Source organism: Melopsittacus undulatus, chromosome 12, assembly GCF_012275295.1.
Source record: "Melopsittacus undulatus isolate bMelUnd1 chromosome 12, bMelUnd1.mat.Z, whole genome shotgun sequence".
In the NCBI taxonomy this organism is placed as follows: Eukaryota; Metazoa; Chordata; class Aves; order Psittaciformes; family Psittaculidae; genus Melopsittacus; species Melopsittacus undulatus.
In genome coordinates, this window is record NC_047538.1 from 12,429,664 (window position 1) to 12,449,390 (window position 19,727).

At 42.3% G+C, this 19,727-nt stretch overlaps 1 protein-coding gene across 3 annotated transcripts in view; it reads left to right on the top strand.

Moving 5' to 3' along the window:
* Positions 1 to 37: 37 nt before the first annotated feature.
* Positions 38 to 19,727, top strand: part of SFI1 (SFI1 centrin binding protein) — a 29,644-nt gene continuing 9,954 nt past the window's right edge. For 2 of the 3 annotated variants that reach the window (XM_031047881.2, XM_031047883.2), the window contains exons 1-16: positions 38 to 485; positions 4,248 to 4,448; positions 5,453 to 5,524; positions 7,743 to 7,850; positions 8,091 to 8,185; positions 9,770 to 9,887; positions 10,167 to 10,266; positions 11,589 to 11,745; positions 12,255 to 12,416; positions 12,842 to 12,912; positions 14,293 to 14,390; positions 16,822 to 16,903; positions 17,791 to 17,969; positions 18,204 to 18,279; positions 19,075 to 19,170; positions 19,577 to 19,653. In XM_031047881.2, coding sequence (XP_030903741.2) covers positions 4,264 to 4,448; positions 5,453 to 5,524; positions 7,743 to 7,850; positions 8,091 to 8,185; positions 9,770 to 9,887; positions 10,167 to 10,266; positions 11,589 to 11,745; positions 12,255 to 12,416; positions 12,842 to 12,912; positions 14,293 to 14,390; positions 16,822 to 16,903; positions 17,791 to 17,969; positions 18,204 to 18,279; positions 19,075 to 19,170; positions 19,577 to 19,653 — 1,676 coding nt within the window. In that variant the 5' untranslated portion in view covers positions 38 to 485; positions 4,248 to 4,263. Of the gene's footprint in view, positions 486 to 1,255; positions 1,617 to 4,247; positions 4,449 to 5,452; positions 5,525 to 7,742; positions 7,851 to 8,090; positions 8,186 to 9,769; positions 9,888 to 10,166; positions 10,267 to 11,588; positions 11,746 to 12,254; positions 12,417 to 12,841; positions 12,913 to 14,292; positions 14,391 to 16,821; positions 16,904 to 17,790; positions 17,970 to 18,203; positions 18,280 to 19,074; positions 19,171 to 19,576; positions 19,654 to 19,727 lie in introns of those variants that run through there. The other variant, XM_034068577.1, reaches the window with a different exon arrangement.

A 19,727-nucleotide genomic window follows, 5' to 3' on the forward strand; every position in this document is an offset into this window, starting at 1 on the left:
AGGCGCCGCTGACAGCTTCTTCCCGCGGAGTGAACCAGCTGCGGGGCACGGGCCCTGCCGGTGCCCGCCCTGCGAGGCCCGTCCCGGCGGGGGGCGAGGTCTGCCGGGGCCGGCCCTTGATGTGCAGCCGTAGCGCGGGGCCCTGGCACGCCGCCTGCCAGCGGGGCTGTGGTGTAGAACACCCTCAGTCTCTGTCCACGGAACTGGCGTTCTCACGGACGGCAGGGACACGGTCGGTGTGGCTCATCCGCACGCACCTGACAGGTCCGGTAGTTGTTGCTAAACCGTGCAGCGAAAACTGTTCGCACCGTCAGCTGGAGGGATTCACTTAGTGAGGAATTCACTTGCTTCGTTCTCCCGCGGCTCGGTCGGGGAGCAGCATTCCCAGCGCCCGCATAACAACCACCACACACACCGTGCAGCTGGGGCCCCGGTTTTCCAGGCTCCTCAGGCAGAGAGGCAGGAGTGAGGACAAGGACACACTGGTAGGGTCTGGTGGACAAAATGTTTTCTTTCTTGATCGCTAATGAGGTTGAATGCCCGCAGTACAAACCGTTTCCCTGTGGAATTAAATGGAAATAAACATTTCCCGGTTTCCCCTCGAGTGACAGGGCGCTGTGTCACAAGCGCTGTGACTCTTACAGCTTCTTCTAGCAGCTTTGCTCTCTAAGCAGATACCTGCTGAGGGCCGATGGTAGCCAGCTGCCGAGCTGAGGGCTGAGGGCCGTTGTGAGATGCTGCAGGCACTGCCCTTGGGACGCCGGAACGCGGTTGTGTTTCCCTGCAGCCTCTGTACTCGTCGCCACTTTCTGTGTTCCCCAGGCCGGTCCATGGTGAGACGCACGTTACCGGGCAATGGAGCCGCCCAGGGGCACAGAGGTGGCCTCGGACCTCCAGCCCTTCGGTGCCATAGCGAGCTCAGCCCCTTTCCTGCCGCTCGGCTTTGCAGCTTACGCCCGAGGTCGGTAAATCTGTCCTGGCGGTGGCGGCGGCCCTGGCGCCAGGGGACAGCGCAGCCTGGGCCCTTACCGGCACGGAGGCCGCGGCGGCGACAGCGACACGACCGGGCACACCTCCTCGCCGCCGAGGGGCGCTGCGGCACCGCCGAGGGGGTCGGGGGCGCTCCGGCCGCTCTTCGCAGTGGTGGGCGGGGCCTGTCCTGCGCTGAGGTACCGCCGTCAGGGCCAGCGCTTTCGGTTGCGGCCTCTTCCGGTCCTTCCTGAGGCTTTTTGCCGCTCGCCCCGTGCGGAGCCGGCTTGCGAAGGCCGCGGCGGCTGTGCGGGTGTGTGCGGGAGCGGTGGCGTCTGCGTTAGGGAGAGCAGAGCCCCCGGACTCCCGCTGTGGACCCTCGGCTTCCGTGTGGCGCTAAGGGGCCGCAGGGGCCCGCCAAGGGGCGCGGTGCTGGTGTTGCCTTCGCCCTCCTGTCACGGCAGGCGGCCGGTTCCTTCGTTGGGTGGCCCGGGAGGCCAGCACTGTGCCCACGGCCTCCAGCCCCTGGGGGAGGGGTTCAGAGCAATACTGCGCGGGCCTTGAGTCCTTAAGCACAAAAAGGCGTTCAGGTTATAATTCTTGTACGTCGAAAGGAATTTTGTGCAGGCAGACTCTGATTGACTGCTGTAAGTTTGGGGTATTTTTCTCTGTCACGCCTTAAGCCTTGCACTTACGAGGAGATTGCTGGTCATAAGTTCAGGTGCTCTCACAGTCTTGCTCTCCATGAGGCCTCTGGAAAGCTGCATACTGGAGCTGGGTGGAATTCATTGTTTTATTAATTTCTGTGTGCTTGTGAAAGGAGAGAAGCTTAGGAGGCAAAAAAAGTGAAAAGGAGTCTGTTTAGGTACTGGTTCTTCTATCACCCTAGATAATGGATTTGTTTCTAAATAGAAGAACATAACTTAGGGTCATCTTTTTATAGCATATTTCTAGCACAGCTTTATTCAGGCAGGTGCTGCTGTCTTAGGATTCAACTACTTATGACTTTCTTACCAACAGATTATATGAACGCAGTGTTGTTCAGGTCAGTAAGGCTATGAGTGTGCAGGCAGGTAGATGCTTTTTGTGCTAAACAGCTAGAATTGCATTATGTTGTTTGTATGCAGGTCAACTGAGTGGCATTCCTATTAGTGTTAAGATACAGACTGCATTTAGTATAGGGCTGTTTGATGGGTTTGTCACAAGTAACAGGAAGAAATTTATGCTTTGTCCAGAGCTAATATACAACATTGCAGTGCAGAGAGTGTATTTGGTTACTGCAGACTTGCACCTAGAACAAAATGAAGATATCCAGAAGCTGTTGAGCACAAATAAGATGCTACTTTGTTGATGACCTCAGCTGTGATTTTAGTTGTTCTTTAATTATAACATCTTAAACATTCCATGAGACAGAAGAAAGTCGAGACAGTCTCATATGAGGGTCTCTATGAAATGCTATTAACCAGAAAGTTTTCCTCTTAAAAACCAAATGACAAAAACAACAAACACACCACCCTGAAACCCATCACTAAACACAACTTTACGTGGGTTTACATTATAATAACATTCAGACACAAAAATGATGTTCTGTAGCTTGAGGTATTACAATAGAACGTAACATATTTGGATATAGCTGTGGGCCCAACCACAGGTTTATTCCATGGTGGTGTCAGTTTTCTTGTTCTTCCCATGAATTTATTTTCTAATTTTACAGGGGATAAATGATCTTTGAGTTTCATTTTTCATAGTGACTTGTAAATCCTTACGGACATGGGCTGTCATCACTAAATATATGTAGCATATACAGTGTTTCAAATTAAGGAATCGTGTTTAAAATTGCATATGTTGGACAATCATTATTCACATGCTTCAGACCTTAATGTGAAACTTTTACAAGCTTGATTTTTTGACTGTTTTGTGTTCCATTGTTATTCTAGATGGTCAGAGCAGGTTTGCTTTTGGAGCACATTAGATGGTTTTAAAGGGAGTTGAGCATAATACATCAGTATAGGAACTCATGGTGAAAGCTGTTTTACATATGTTTAATAGTATCTGAAGCTCTTTTTCAGCAGTGCATGCAGTTGCCTTAACTGTACATCTTAATGTGAACAGAATTATTTTGTCAGCTGGATAGGCTCCTCTTCTTTCAGACAACAAATAATATTATACGAGAATAAGAATTTCTCTCTCACATGAAACATAGGTCTTGCTTTCTTTCATTAGCTTCGGTTTAGCTCCTTGCAGCTTGCTGGAACAAGCCCAAATACTGTATTTCCTTCTCTGAGATATTTTGTGTGTGTGGTTTTGTTGTTCCCCACCCCCAATGATTTGTTGTTAACACTGTGAGTGTTTCTTCAGCTGAACTCCTGAAAATTACTAGTATGGATTATTCCAATAACTGTGGAATAATTTTTTTCTGGCTGTCACCATAGTGTTCCTGCTCAGTTCAGGTGATTATTAGTTTGAGACTTCAGACTATCCTCTTCTCTTGCCTCATGAAGCAGCTCAAGAATGTGTTTGTGGTTCTAATGTGCAAATTTTCAGGGTGGTGGCAGTATTTGTTTTGGGAAAGAAGCTTCAATGCAACTGGTTCAGCGGGTTTTATCTTTTTTTATCATTCTTGTTTTCAGGGATTCATAAAAACATACTTGTTTTTCAGATTAGAGCTATGTATGAAAGCAAACTGTGATGGGAAAATATACCAAATTTTCCTTTTTGATGATAAATGGATAAAAAGCAAGAAGGACTTTTTAGTTTTATTAAAGTAACAGTTAAAATATGAGCAAAGCTAGAAGAGAGCTCCTTGGAAAATAACTGTCTTTGTAAATGCATTTCCTGTTAAAATGAGTAATTATCACTTCAGTTCCCTAGTCCTCAAGAGAATTTGTCAGCAATAGACAGAGTATGTTGATATGTTTGAGGAAAAAAAGGCAGAAAAACATGTTCAGATGTTCTCTGTAAAGGCACACTGTATGAACACACATGGGAGGGGAAGCACAAATGTATGTTAGTGCCTTTTTGTTTCAACTTTAGAGGAGAAAGGAATTGTCTGTGACATGGTTGCACTGAAATACGTCTTCCTGCTTGTCTTGGGGAAACAATCTTAAAATTCTAGATAGTGAAAAATGCCTGATAAAGAGATCAAAAATGTGTTTTAATGTTTCATAGCCATCAACTTATAAATGTGATTGTATAGTTTCATTAGAGATTAACTTGTAGAAATCATGCCACTTGTTTGCAGTTAATGTAGTTACACACAAAATATTTCTTCTTTCAAGTTCAAAATCTCTGAAGATGCATAAGATGCATATGAAGATGTATGAAATCCAACAACTACCTGAGCATGAGATGCACACAGCTGAGCAATCCACTGCTCCCCAGTCTGCCAGACATCAATTTCATGACAGAGGTCATGACAGTTTGGATCCAGTTTGGTATACCTGGCATCAAAGAAGAAGGGTAAAAGAATGCCAAATCAGGTGATAAACACAAAACGTAATTTTCACTGAATGGAGCAGGGGGATCAGACCTGAAGAACTCTGGTTTTAGTAGTTTAAGTGCAGGCTAAGGCAAATGTTTTTGTTCACAGGCATACCAGATAGTTCTGAAGATATCTTGTGGTAATTTGAGGATGTGCATTGGCACAGTCAAATTTCATAAATTTTTTACTTTCTAATGTAGAAAGACTAATGATTTTATCTTGCCCACCTCTTGTGTTTCTTTTGTTTGTTGGAGGAATCTTGACAAAAGTTGGATGGCAATTGTTTAGAGATTAAAAGCCTAATATGTGTTGAACAACTGGAGCTGATCCAGCAACTCAGACCTGCTGAAAGAAGCAGGGCCTCTTCATGACTGTGTGCTTTAATTAATTACTTTGATATCTTTGGTGCTTATTGGGGCCCTCTGTGTGCCAGTTAACTCTTAAATCCCTTTGTGAAAATAAAAAGGGGATGGGGGGGGAGCTGAAGGTGACAGCCTCACAGCTACAGATTAGTGAGTTGAACTGGTACAAGGAGAAGTTGGGTGAGAAGTAGGACTGCTGTGGGGGAGGCAGGAAGAATGAAGAGCTGCTGGTTTCAGGCAGGAGTAATCATTAGGCTGGCTGCTGTGGAAACAAGTCTGATTCAGCTGGTTGACTTCAGGGAGACAATGATGTTACTGCTTCTAAATCACAGGCCCCTCAGTTAATCAGCAGCCTCCTCAATAGTATCAGTGGGTGTAAGTGGGCTGCTTGGAAGGTGTTTCAGCAGGCTGGGTTTTCTGAGGAAGTATGTCCCAGTGTGTCCTGTAATGATGCAATTTTGCTTGGTGAATAGTCCTGTTAAAGGTACTAGTTTCACGGGGTAAATGTTTTGTATAGGTGTTGGATCTTTGAAAACCAGATCCTTGGTATTATTACTGAAACTAGCATAAAATTTCTTATTTCACTGCTGCCTTGGAACTAATAGAATACAAAGGCAACTAACCTTTCCTTACATTCCAGATATCTGGCAAGCAAATTCTTCTATATGTGGGCAAAAAAGACATTTGGACAAGTTCTTCCTTCCAAAGCCAGGTAGATAAAATTACAGAAGTTGAGTGGGGGCTTTTCTTCTCTTTTTAAAAGTTTTTTACGGCTCAGTGATGTACCATTGGGCTAGGAGTACTGGCTGCACAGAAAATACCTGGATGGATGTCTTTAGAGATCACTTGAAGGTTTCCACTGAATACTCTTCTTCCTCCTGCTTTTTTATTGTTTTTGATAATCGTTTAACTTTACAAACTAAATAAATGGAATTGTGGTTGTCATGTTGTAGTTGAACCATATGTGCCTATAAATGCTGGGGTAGGGTTGTGATACCTTATTTGAAATGAATAATTTTTCAAAGTTAACAACTGGAGATTTTGCAGTTCAGTTCATTTTACTGTTTGCACTATGTTCTTAATGTGTATCCGTTTATGCTTTGTAACTGTCTGAAATACCTGTGGCAGAGAATTTGTTTCTGTTTTTAGCCTACTGAAACCCAACACTTGGATGCTCCCTTTGTGTTTTGCTTTCATTTGCACGTTCATTCTTGCTTGACCACACCCTTGGGAATTGCAGCAGTTCCCAGTAGAAAGACCTGTATTTGTTACAGTCAGAATAAGATCAGGTCCTTAGTTATCCAGTTTCATTGTACTGTATCTGACTGTATGTAGCTGGAATACACTGTACATGTATGTCTGCCTTAGCTGGTAAATGGAAGTTGTTCTGTAAACCTCTCTACTCTGCTATCCCATGTACTGCATTTGCACTTCTTTGGCTGTGTCTGAATTCAGGATAATGATTACTTCTTTTATTTATTTTTTAGGCAGATGAGTAAGAGTACATTTTATGAAGTTCAGCAAGGAGCATAAGCAGTAATGAATTGCCTTTTTAGACTTCAGAGTCCCCAGTTATCTATAATTGCAATATTCTGTTAGTGCACCAAATACAAATAATTATAACATCCAGCTCATTTCTTTTTTCTTTTTTTCCTTTTCTGCTTGAGTGCTTGGAATGACTTAGCAACTTGGCTTGGGGTAGGTAGCTCTGAACTGCAACTTGTGAGAGGATTCAGATGTGTTTTACTGAGGGATCTCCGGGTATTTCAGGCCTAATCCTGTTACTACAGACATGACCAATTTCATTAAGCTGGTGGGGTAGTTGTGATCAAAGGTTGTGAGTCTGTGTACTTTTTGTTTGTTAGCTTGTATGTTTTCATGGGTCCCTCTGTTTTCCTCTATCACAAAACAGAAGAATGTTTTGAATGTATTTGTATTCCTGTTGATGAGACTTTCCAGTTTCAGAAGAACTTTTCCTGTTCTTAGGCTGCTGCCCAGGTCATCTTGATCACATGGAAAAATGCTTGATAAAATATTTTAAAACGAAAAAATCCCACAAATTTCTTGAAGTTGTAGATTATGATCACTGTTTTTAGTTAGGTGATCAAAATCCTAAGTCCTTCATGCAGACCCTCCTATATTGTAATTTTCAGTTATTCACTAATCAGTTTAGATGTAGCATCACTTCTTACATGGTCAGCTGTGTGGTAATGAAATCTGGGTATAAAAGCAGAGACTGTTCTACTAAGGTGCAAGAATTTTAAGGTTATATGTGACTTGTGAATCCGTTTTGTGCATGGCTTAGCAGCCATTGGAAGAAGAAGGTACCTGGGCAGATGAACAGCTTTGATTTTAGTGTGGGTGATGTGCAACTAGCTGAGGGAGTTCTTAAGCCTATTTAAATGTCCTTAAGGCAGATTTTAAATTTAGGGTGGCCTGAGATTATCTGTTTCTAAGAACATAAGGGAACAATCCAAGTGTTATAAAAGCTGAAGTAGCTTTTGTATTTATTTCTATACATAAAATATTCTGTGTTTAACAAAGAACAAAATCAGCAAGGAAAGTACATGTATCATTACCAATTGTGCTGGTGGTCTGAGTAAAACACAGAACTAAGGATAAGAGATGCAAGTTATTCACAGGTCTGAAGTCAACTGGCACTGGTATTTGGTGAGTCAGCAACATCTGTCTTTCCTTCCTTGACTTTGTGTGAAGTATTTGCAGTCAGTAAGCTGATTGTTTCTTGTCATACTTCACAGTCTTGGACTGAAGTGTCACAGTAGGATAGTGGTATTTAAGTGCAATTAGATACTGTTAGGCTAATCAGACAAGGCTGGAAAAAGGGTAGCATAATCTTCATTAAAACTGATTTGTGGTCAACCTGGAAGCCTGTATGATGTTTCATATGTCCAAATCTTTCAACTGTTTAGATGCTTTTATGACCAGAAGATTCTCCAAAAAACTTTTGGAGAGTGGAAGGAGTGGTGGACTGTTTGCAGAGAAGGAAAGCTCAGCCTCAGAGCAGACAACCATTACAGGTTTGTGAAATGGCTTCCTGTTTTTATGTGTATATGAGAAATGTTCTTTGGGTTTTGAAGGAGTTACTAACACCAGTGAGCAAATTACATCAGCAGTACCTCAAGGCCAGGAACAGTGTCTTCATTGATTATCTTCATGTTTCCTATCCAACCTATCTTTAGAGTATAACAGAACTTGAAAGAATCCTACTCTGGGCATTTGGTAGCTATTTCACTGAATGGCACTTTTTCATTTCTCAGGCATTTTCTCTGCAATATGATGTTCAAGACCTGGAGAGCCCATGTAAGGCAGCAACAAGGAAAGAGGAACAAATACTATGTTGTACAGTCTCATGGTAAGTGAAGTGCTTTATTGGGTGGCCTATTGAGATGGGAATTTCCATGGGAAATATTTACAGAGAATCTCTGTCCCTTGTGCATGTTTGCACAACACCTCCCCCCAGCGCTCCCCCACCCCATGGAAATGTAATGCTTTTAGGTACAGATGGTTGTCTGTCTTAAAGCTGGCAGGGGGGTTCTATTTGATGTCGTACCTTGTAGCTAGCTAGTTACTTAGTGATGCCAGTGAATAAGCTTAAGGGCCTCTCCATCTGCTCTGGATTGCATTGCTTATTTTGGGGGGTGTTTTGGTAGTTTTGTTTGCTTGTTTCTCTTTATCACAATATTTGTTCACAGAGCTATTTTTTGATAGATTGTGTTACTGGAATTCTATCAGCTGTGGCTATAGAAATTAGATAGTAATTCCCTGTGGTATTAACTGCACATATCTTGCCTGTATTCACTATTCCTTCTAGCTTGTGTCTTGCAACTGAGAAGAGGCCCAAACTATTGAGTGCCCCATATCTTACTGTGTAGAGCCTTTGTTTTGCAGTAGATTTATCCTGCTTATGAAGTTGCTTATATTGGTTGCAACTTCCTTTGGCTTCAGGGGATATGTTCCCCCCCCCCCCCCCCAAGGGGAGGATGACCCTGTGTTAAAGGTGATCTTGTGGTTTTTGTTCTGTGCTGATTTGCAAAATGAGTTAAATGGTCTCTTTGCATATGAATGTAGCCTCGGAATATTACATAGACTGGCACTTTTGGAAACAAACTGAGAGGCTATCTAGATTTCCTCTTACTGAAGGCAGGGTGCTTACCGAAGCAGCTGTGTCTTACTTAAGTAGAAAAGTGACTAAGGTAGTTTAATACTCGATTCACCAGATCACAAGGAAATCTTAAACCATAAATGTGGTGGGTTTTGGTGGTTTTTTTTTTTGGTTTTTTTTTTGTGGGGGGGTGTTTTGTTTAGTTTGTGTGAAATAGCATAAAATCAGTGATGTTTTTTCTAATAACTTTGCTTCTATAGTGTCAGTTCTGGGAAGCCAGACTGTTGTGCAGAGAAAGTGCAATGCGCTGCATAAAGGGGTAAACTGGAATTTGTGGCACCACTTCTGGCTTTAGCTGCGTGACCAGCTTGCTAAATAAACTTAACTTATTTCTGGTTGATTTCTCTGCTTATAATAGAGAATAACTCTTGAAAAGCTACTGATGAACCTGATGAACTTCTTTTTTAAAATGAAACAAAGAAAATCCTGTGATTCTTACTCAGTAAGATTGTTACGCTGAATATTGTTCTACAGTTATATACCCTGTAAGCACTGAAGACAAAGCCGTGGCATTGTCTGATAATTCACGCTGCTCTGACCAAGCGGCATGATGCTGTCAGCGTTTCAAAGGTTCTTGTCCGTGTGACACCCTCGGCAGGGGTGGTTTTTCGCGCTGGTGGTGCTGTTTCAGGGTTTCCCACGAGGTGTCACTGCGGGTTGAGGGGGATGGAGCTTGGGGGCAAGTTAAAGAACGGTTCAAATATTTAAGTGGTTAAAAAGTGCTGCATTCATGCATGAACTTAAGATACAGTATGTTTTTGGTTTTGTGCACAGCAAAGAAGCAAAACTTGCTCAGGACCTGGCAGTGTTGGCTGGTTTATGTTGATGTCCGAAGGACAAAACGTGGGATGCAGTCTGTGGCGTGGGCATTCAGGGAAAGAAGCAGTTTACGGTGAGAATGGAATGCAAACAAGCAGAAAGGCACTGAACATAATGCCATGGTTTTTACCTGTGTCCTGTTATCTCTTACTGCAGTGACTTTGTTCCATGTTAGATTTTAAATTGGTTTTTCCTCCTTTTTTAGGGGGTCTGTGTCTGAATTCTTCTGGTACACCCAGAGACTGAATTTTAAAGATTGTTGTTCATGCATTTTCTGATGAGGGGAAGGTAATTTCTTGTACTGAACTATGGAACCTGCATTTGAACATGTCTGTAACATACTTTTTGGCAGCATATCGTGGGCAGTGTGGAGAAGACGCTACCAGAGCTGCACAGGACGTAAAATGACTGTTTTGGCTCTGCAGCACTGGGCCCAGAGCCTGCAATTTCGAGTAAGTCCCAGGAGCATCACCTACTACCAGATGTAATTTTTAAGTTGCATGCACATATGACTAATGTTGAAGGTTATTAAAGTATAGGCCTTATTTGCTTTGTGAACTGCAGTATTTAAGATGGAAGAGCATATTAAGACATGAAATGGAATGAAGCTGTGTCAGGGGAAGTTCAGATTGGACATTAGGAAAAGGCTCTTCACTGAGAGGGTGATCCCAGGGAAGTGGTCATGGCACCAAAGCAGTCAGAGTTCAAGGAGTGTCTGGATGATGCTCTTGGTCAGATGATTTGGTTTTAAGAAGTCCTGGGAGGAGCAGGGAGTTGAACTCTGATTCTTACAGGTCCCTTCCAACTTGAGATATTCTGTGAAGAAGGTCAGACCAATTTTTTTTTTTACAAGAAATCTAGGCAAAGCAAACTGGATTCATGTCTTGTATTTGCTAGGAAGCAGACTGTCCGAAGGAATTATTACTGTCTTACACAGTGCTTGATGATAGTGGAACTATCGGAGTTCTCTCCATCACAGAAACTAGCCACTTAACCAGGTGTGTGTGTGTTTGCAGCTCTGGCATTTTGAGCAGGGCATGAAGAGTATTTGCATCCAGCTGAACTCCAGTCCACTATCCCATTAGGAGGCAAGATAGCACTGATCAGCTGTTTGTCAGCACCCTGCTTCTTTGTAAGATAACATTTCTTATGTCCTAATGAATTTCTGTGAGCATATTTAATTCCATTTTGGAGTAAGAAAATACAGTCCAGCATTTCATATTCTTAAAAGGTTGTCAGCTCTTTCAGTAAGTAGTTCATCCTAGATGGTGAAAACAGTGTTAAAGAAAAAAGGTTTTCTTTCTTTTGATGAAACTGGCCCTTTGTCTATGTTATTAAATGCAGGTATTAAATGATATTTAACTTGCCCTGTGCTGTAAGATGGCAATGCTACCTGGTTTTCTTGGAAAAAGAAAATGGCTTGGGAAATCTTATCTCAAGATGCGATTCTCTTACATATGAAAATACTCTGAAAGCCTATTATTTTGGCATTTTAATGTAAGAAGTGTGAAAGTATTAATTAAAAAGTTTACTATCAATTCTTTGTCTTTGACCTTGTCTGTGCTGACACTCTCTTGGTATTTGTTTCTTGTTCAGTCGGTTGGTTAGGTGTTTTCCTCGCATTGTGGGGAGATACTTCATTGCTCGTGGATTTCGCCTTGAATTTGCTATTGCCTGTGTGTTCTTCCTTTTGTCTTCTTTATTCTACTTTCCTAACCTTGTCTGTTTTTGTTTTTTTTTTCCTGTTGCCTGCCCTCCTCAATTGTACTGTCAGGCTTGGCTGCAGTGGCGAGAGCTGTATTTGTACAGCCAGAATAACAAGCAGAAGGAGACTAGGGCAGTAACTCACAATCAGCACTGGGAGTTGAAGAGGTGCATGGAAGCATGGCTGGGATATGTAAACCTTCAGAAAACAAAGAAACTTCAGACTGGTGAGTGAAAATTACAAGTTAGGACTGAGCAGGGCTCAGCCCCTTTGCTTAAGGCACAGTGATGTTTTTTTTCTATTCTAGGAGATGCTGCAGTGTTTCTGCTTACTCAACAGATGGTGAGATGCAACTTGGACTGTATGCTGCTAAGGCTAGCTAAGGTTATATACTGAACTGTTGAGGAGATAACTTGCTTTCCATGTGATTTAAGAGAAAATGCTTTAGATTTCCCTTGATCAAAACTTGCCCATTGTCGTTGCACTGCAAGTGATGGAGTGTCTTAACTTTCCCTTCTTCAGTGAGTGCAATATGGTGCTGCTTTAAAACTGTTTTTGTGATCTATAGGAAGAACATAGTCCATAGCTGAGTCTTACTGTGAATTTTTACCACCATATTTCAGTGCTAGAGCTTCTGTCACTTCAGAACCATTGTTTTAAATGTTATGGTCTCACCTGATAGAAATGAGCCGAGGATGGAACAAGTAATGAGTAATTTGTGTGTTTGTTTTCCAGAGCTGGCCCAGGAGCATCACCGAAGCAGGATAGTCCGGTGGTGTTTCTCTAGCTGGCGGCTGTCATGGGAGTGCAGGAGAAGAATGCATGCTCACCAAAAGGACATGGAGAAGCTAGCATCAAGGATTGCCTTACGGAGAGTCTTTGTACACTGGAAGCATTGTATCCAATCTGTATTTAATTGCTGACAGGGACAGGTTGAAAACATTTCCGCAGGGAAATGATCTGATTAATAAGCAGGAATGTTGTGTAGTAGCGTGGGTGACAACAAACATGTTACCATTAGTAAGATGTATGTACAGCTGTACTAACAATTAGTATAACTGTTGCAATTACAGTATGTTAACCTCCTGACAGCTAAGAGCCAGCAGAAGACAATTTAGGGCTGGAGAAGAATTGATAACTTAACAGTGAATTGGAAACATACTGTGAACATGACAGTAATCAAAACTTGTGCAGGTAACAGTGGTGGAAATTCAAGTACTGAAGCAAATTTAGATGGAGATCTAGTGCCCCTCTGTGGGAGAAGGTTGTGTATATATCAGGGTGGATGTTTCTGTGTAGAGGATCCTTTAACACAGTGACAGATGTTGTACTGTGTGTGGAAGAGACGCAGCAGTGTGAGCTGGCTGAAAAACACTACAGGCATCATCTGTTGGTAAGAACACTGTTATGCATGGGTGGAAGAGGCTGCGAAGGGAAGTTGAATACTTCTGGCTGGCACTGTGCTTTAATACTAGTAGTGGGGTGTGGGTGGCAATGCCCAATTTTCTGCCAGGGTGAGTTTGGATCTACCATCAAGTTTCTAAATTCCAACTATTCTGAAATCTGCCAGTTAAATCCAAATGGTGAATCTGTGCTGCTCTCCAGGATAATTATTCTTCCAATTGAGAAGCTGGTCATGTAGTAGATTAATCTTGATGCTATTGGCCATTTCACTGTGATAGTGCGTTTTCCCCTTGATTTTCCCCGATTTTTTTTTCCTTCTCACCACTACCTCAAATGTTTCTTTCTGCATCAGGCATGAGCAAGCCTCCAGCTTTTTTGGAACTGAATTATGTACAAGTGTGGATCAGTACTGGTCAGCAAAGCAGTGGCAGTAAATAAACCTATTTAAATCATAGATTGAAAACGTTGACTGTAACAGAACTTTAAGGCAGGATGCTCTCAGAATACTCTTTACCATATTCATACCTGAATCAAGGCATTGTGGGATCGTAGATCAAAAGACCTTGTGCAGAAGACACCTGAAAGGGGAGTGGGTCTTTTTTATTCCTGATAAGGAGCAAGTTAGGAGTCTTGAGGTGAAGGAGGAGGTAGATTGGGAAAGGACTTGGGTAGTGGTGTTGATAACAGAATGAGGAGTTAGATGTCTCGTAATAAAACCCTGGGAATGTGGAAGGGAATTTTAATTCAGCTGGAGAAGTGACAATTTGTGAGGGGAAATCGATGCGCAGCTTTGATGACAAGTTCATAATTCTTAGTTGTTGCAAGGAGTAGCATCAAACATGGGTTGTAAGGAGCAGCCAGTTCTAAGCTGTGGAGTGCTGATTTGGGTTACGTGAAAGTTGTGGACATGTGGTGTTGTTACAGACACTCGGGTTTAAGGGTCTCTGGCAGAATGTTGTGACCACTCATCTTCAGCAGATGAGAAAAAATCTGTCACACCATCAGCACCAGGTTACAGTGAGTCTGACCTTTCTTTGTGTTAGTTTTTCTTCAGCTGTCCTATTGGCTTCCACTTCTGTTTACAAAATGCTGTTTTTTGCTAAATCAGTATTTTTGCTAAATAATAATAGCCACAGAAAACCTCCTATGTAAGTCAATTGTCAGTCTTAGTTTAGTCCCCTCTTTTTCTATGTTTAGGGTGACTTTTACCAGAAAAAATCATAGATTATAGAACAAGGCTGGCATGTGAAACAGTGCAGGAGCCAACCATTGCAACATGCGGTTCAGTAGGACATTTAATTATGTCTGTCTTTGGATTCTCTTCCTGCTTTGATATCTGTGTTTTTTCATGTGTATTGTTCTGTTTCAGGTGCTGCAGAAGTTCTGGAACCGCTGGAAGTCCCGTTTGGAAGAGAAGGAAGAACAGCAGCAGCAGGCCTTAACAACAGTGGCTTATGCCCGTTATAGGTACACAGAGAAATACTGATAGTTGTACAAATGTGGGATTTGTGGGCCTTTGATTCTCTTCTAAAACCTGGTAGTACCTCTGGGGCATGACCATTCTCTTGCCAATTGCTCTTATATTTTCTATGAGTTTCTCTGTGAAATGTGAGGAGATTGATTTAAGCCTAGCTCTGAGGCTTGTTTAGATTCACTCAAAATGAGTCCAGGTCCACAACTGCAGTCATGCCAAAATAAATCTATTACAACTGCGGGAGTTATTCTAATTTAATGTTATGGTGTGAAATTATTGGGAATCTGTCTTCTTTAGAGGTGCTTGGTGTTTCTGTTAAAGTAAATGGATGCTGTGGGTTCTCATCACTCTTAAAATTCAGACACTAGCCTTTGTCTCAGAGTAACGATACATCTTAAAACTACTTTTACTGGCATATTATGGAGGCACAGACATGCACAGGAGTTACAAGAGTGTGTTATTGTTCATTGTGGAAATCAGACCAGGTGGAGAATGTTGATTGGAAGAGGAAGGAAAAAAAGGGTATTTGCCTTTTCTGAGATTCCTTAAAAGCCTTGCCTGGGCTTGTATTCTTACCCATGGATTCAGTGCTGACTCTTCAAGGTCGAGTTATGATTTATTGTGCTATTATATGCTTTTACAATGAGATCCGTCCATGGACAATGGGACACTTTTCCATGCATAAGTTGAGAGACAGAAAAATGTTCTTTAACATTGAATCTTCTTCCTAGTAGACTTGGCACCTTGTGCCTTTCAGTGGCAGAGAATGGTCACACCATGTTTCAGCTTCATACCTTTGTGTCATGAGAAGCCTGACTTCACAGTTGAAAAGCAAGCTGCAAAAAGTCTGTTTTGGCTTGGGTATGGGTTTGCTCTTGGGAGATTCACAGATGGGTTTGGAGTGCAGGTGAGTAATGAGGGCAGCTGCATTTCTCCAAGCAATTGAGTTTTTCACAACTGTTTTGAGACTGCAGCTGTGCTGTTAGCTCTTACCCTCTGGAGACAAGGAGAGAGAAAATGCTCAGACACTCAGGACCTGAAGCTTAGGGAAGATGAGTTGCAGCATGCAGCTGCTGCAGTGTAACTCATGCCTCTCTCACCAGGGAAGGGATGAACTCTTTGGTTTTGGAGCCATATTTTGATTTCGTGGGTCAGGAATGTTTTTTTGTGCAATCCTTTCTCCTTAGAAAGAGTCTAAATGAGGTCCTATTTCCTGAACAAATGATAAGAATTGTGTACCCTGTTCAGAGGTCTGAGGCTGCTTTTCAACCAGACCTAAGTAAAGCCTCCATGGCAGCTTGCCAGAACTCAGCTTCCCTGTTGGTCTCTGAGGCATGTATGTGCTGTTTCACAAGTCAGTTCCCCAGTTATGTTGTCTGGTGGTAAGACCTGGGAGGTACCCCAGAAGAGCCACCAACGGGAATTTGTGACTGTCTACAGATCAGAGACACTCTTACTGGCAGCTGCTAGTACCCTCCGGGAAGACTTGTTTACCACCTCATGAACTTGTAATGAGCTGTAACAGCTACCTACCAGAAATTACCTGGTATGAATCCAAATATCTTTTAGTCCTCTTTAGACTAGAGAAGAGCTGAGACTTGCTGACAGTCTAATTAGTACACCCACATGATTGAGGTCTGGAAATAACTTGTGTGCTGTTTCTACTAGGCTGTAGCTCAGACTTCTGGACTAGGAGGTTTCTACTGTATGCTTCTTCTGTGAAAGAGATGTATAGTGTTCAATCATAAATATATATTAATTGCATATTTAGAGTGCTATTTGGTAATGATTCTCCCTGGAGAGGACAAGGACTAGCAAGTACTCTCTTAATCTAGAGAGAAAGAAGCTTCGATAATGAGGGCAACCAACCTGACCGTGTTCATTAAAGACTGCTTTGGTAGAGCCTCTTCAGTGTTAAGATCAGTCCACACTGCTCTTTATTGTTTGTTATTATAATTTCTTTTAAGTCCTATTACAATATTTGTTTTGGTTTTAAATAGAGAAAGTTGAGTAGGATTTTCAAACTGTTTCCAAGGGAGGAGGGATTGGACTGTATTTACAGTGGAGAAGAAACAAAAGGTTGTTAGATCATTTTTTTTCTTTGTGTTTATTCTTTATAAATGAAATTATTTGCTCAGAGTCAGAACGATCTTTTGAGTGATCTGAATTGAAGCAGAGAGTTTTGATAACTTCAGAAAATTCACTAATCTGATGTATTCTGTGTAAGATTTCAGGGCGCAAGTTGTCTGGTTTTTAACCCAGAGAATAATGAGGACATACAGCTACTTGATTTCCATGTGGCTTGCATTGTTTGAAAAATCAACTGTTTAAGTTCCAGATGGATTAATCTTTTGACATTCATAAAACAGGCTCTTTCCTGAAGGAAAACTCTCCTGTGCTGACACTCTCCCTTTTTGCTTGCAGGAGGGTGTTGATGAGACAGGTATTTGACACGTGGCTGCTGAAAGCCTGCAAGCAGCAAGAATACCGAATGGCAGAGAAGAGGGTAAATCCACTCTTTTACCTGGCCTTGCTTAGGAAATAGAGGGCATGATTTCTTAGTCACTGTCTGTGAACATGAGTTGGCATGAGATCGACTTGGGTATTTTAAGTTCCCTTTTCCCTTTTGGGGGATCAAGTCAGGGGAAATGCATTACAACCAGTATTTACTAATCACCTTTTTTGAGGTAAGCTATTTATTAGTAATTTAATAATAGTTATGAGATGTTGATACTAGAGGGTAGCTATTCACACAGTTCATTCACTTATTCCCTCACCCAGTAAATGTCAATTTCATAGTTACCTGGTTGAAGCAATAATAGTAATAAAGAGCCAATCCCAACCTATTTAAAAAGTTCAGGGTGGTGCTGACAAATTTGTTGGTTCCAGGTAGCTGTCCATAAAATCACTCAAGGGGCCTTCATTTCCAAAGAGGTATATATAATTCTGTAGTCTTTATCTGTAGCAGCCACTGTGACCTTTTATGTGGTCTGAGTTCCACAACTCCTAGTTGATGGCAGCATACTTGTGTGTGGCCTTAGGCAGATATGGCCGACTGTTGGGGTTTTGAGATTATCAGTCCCTGCAGATTCAACGGGAGTGGTTTCTGGAGCTTACCAGTTCTTAGGAGTCTTTTGTATACTACTGATGAGCGTGTAGTTTTCCTCTCTTTGGCTTGCTGTTTTCTGGTGGCAGTTTCTGCATCTGCATGCATGTAGGTCCCTCTATAATACATTCACATAAACTCACAGCTAAGGGGCTTGGGTGACATGTTTAACATAAGAGGAAAACAAACACTGGGCAGTCCTGTGCATGTCATTTTTAAGAAATTGCCTTCTGTTGTTTATAAGTGGCCTGTGCCATGAATTTATTGTCACCTTCTTCCCACTGTAGGCTGCACTTCATTGTGAAAGGCAGCTATTGCATCGTTTCTTGTGCTTCTGGCGTAGAAGAACAGCTGCATGTTTGGAGGAGCAAGAGAACTTGGTTCATGCACAAGGTCACTACAGCAACCTGCTGCTGCTAAAGGTTTTCTGTCTGTGGAAGCAAAATACTCAGGAGAGAAAAACAGAGTAAGAAGTTTATTTAAAAGGGAGAATTATTTAGATTGGTCCTGTGGTGGCCTATTTTTGGCAAAGCAGCTGTTAATTCACAGTGATCCTGACTACTTATGTGTGCTTTGGAATCTACTAGCTTGTCTTTCAGTAAATGACTTACTGAAAACAGCAAGTGTGGGGTCAAGTGCATGCTAGAGGGGTACAGTAACATGAGTTGCATCTTAGGAGAAATAATTATTTTTCTTGTAGGAGGCTGAAGGAGATGCAAGCCTTAAGATTTCACTATTCAAAGTGTCTGCAGCAGACTTGGAACAAGTGGAAGGAGGTGAGGGAGTTAACAGATGGGGAAGAGTTTGAATCCTGTTTGTTTTGTACAGATTGCGTCTACCCATATGGCTAGAAATTAAGTTGTTTATTTTAAATAATTAATTTATTTTAAATCATTTTAGTCATTCCTAAGCTCTCCTCTTTTTCCAGGTGGGTAAAACCAGTTCAGTGTGGGCTGAACAGAAATTGCATAGGGAAAAGAGGGAGTCCTTTGACTTCTTGTTCACTTCTCTAATATAGTGAGAATGGGACTGTAGTTTGGGAGATACCCAGGAATGTAACCAGAGCTAACATGGTGAAATTATCCCTACCTCGTACTGTGCATGTTCTTCTCAAAGTTAGAAGTTTGCAGCAAGGCTATGGTGTGGTCTGTAGTTGTGTACAAGACACAGCAGGCCCTATCAGATGGCGTTTCACTTTTATGCTGGGCCTTTCACTTACCATGATGTGATAGACTAGATATGCCTTGCAGCATGTCGTATTGAGGAGTTTTGGAGTTGACACTAGTATGTTGGTCCAGAGCTGTTAACTTGAGTGAACTGTATCAGTCTTCAAGAGGATTTCTAAAAAGGGTTAATTCACAATGATCCTGTTGAGGTTAAGGAAGCCTCAACCAGGCCTTCTGGAGAAATAGCAGAATGCAGCACTAGTTTGAGTGAAGAGCTATTACAGCAAGATTGAAGGATAGACGTTTCCCCAGTGACTGGAGATGGTTCTTTTCCCTCTTTGCTCTGCCACTGCCTGTTTTCTCTCTATCATATGTATGTGTCTTTCTCCTCTTCCCCCCTCATAGTATGTGAAACATCAGCGTGAGAAATGGAGGAAGCTGGTGCAAGCTGACATGCACTATCAGCACACGTTACTGAGCAAGACCTTGGCAGCCTGGAAGGTAGGAGGGAACATCCTTTCCTATGAAGGATTTGTGTGCATGTGCTCAAGTGCTTTGGTGAGAACAGAAGAGCTGCTATGCTGTTTCACTCCAAGCACTTGCATACCAGGGTGGAGTGAAGGCTCCTGTAGATAGGGTGTGTAAGCTCTTTTTGAAGCAAAAGAACCAATGTAATCATGTGGCTTGGTGAAGAGTCTGTCATAGCTGGCATTAACTAGTGTGTAATGACTCTTTGTCTCAGAAAAGCAGCATTTTGATTTCAGTTGCTGCAATTTTATTTTCCCCCACCCCCTGTACTCTGTTGCTGCTACTGCTCTAGAAAGCTGCTCCTAAGAGTTTCCAGATGTCTCCTCTCCTCAGATATTGCAATTCAGGGAGATTTTACCTCTTGCTGCTTTTCTTGCAGACTTACCAACATAACATAGAGTGTATTCTATCCCAAGTAGCTGACAAGGAGAACCAGCACACCAGACTACTGCTCCGGTAAGCCTGTGTCCTTGTGCAGCAGGAGAGAAGTGGCTGTACTGCACATGAAGTACTCCTTTTCTTTCACTGCC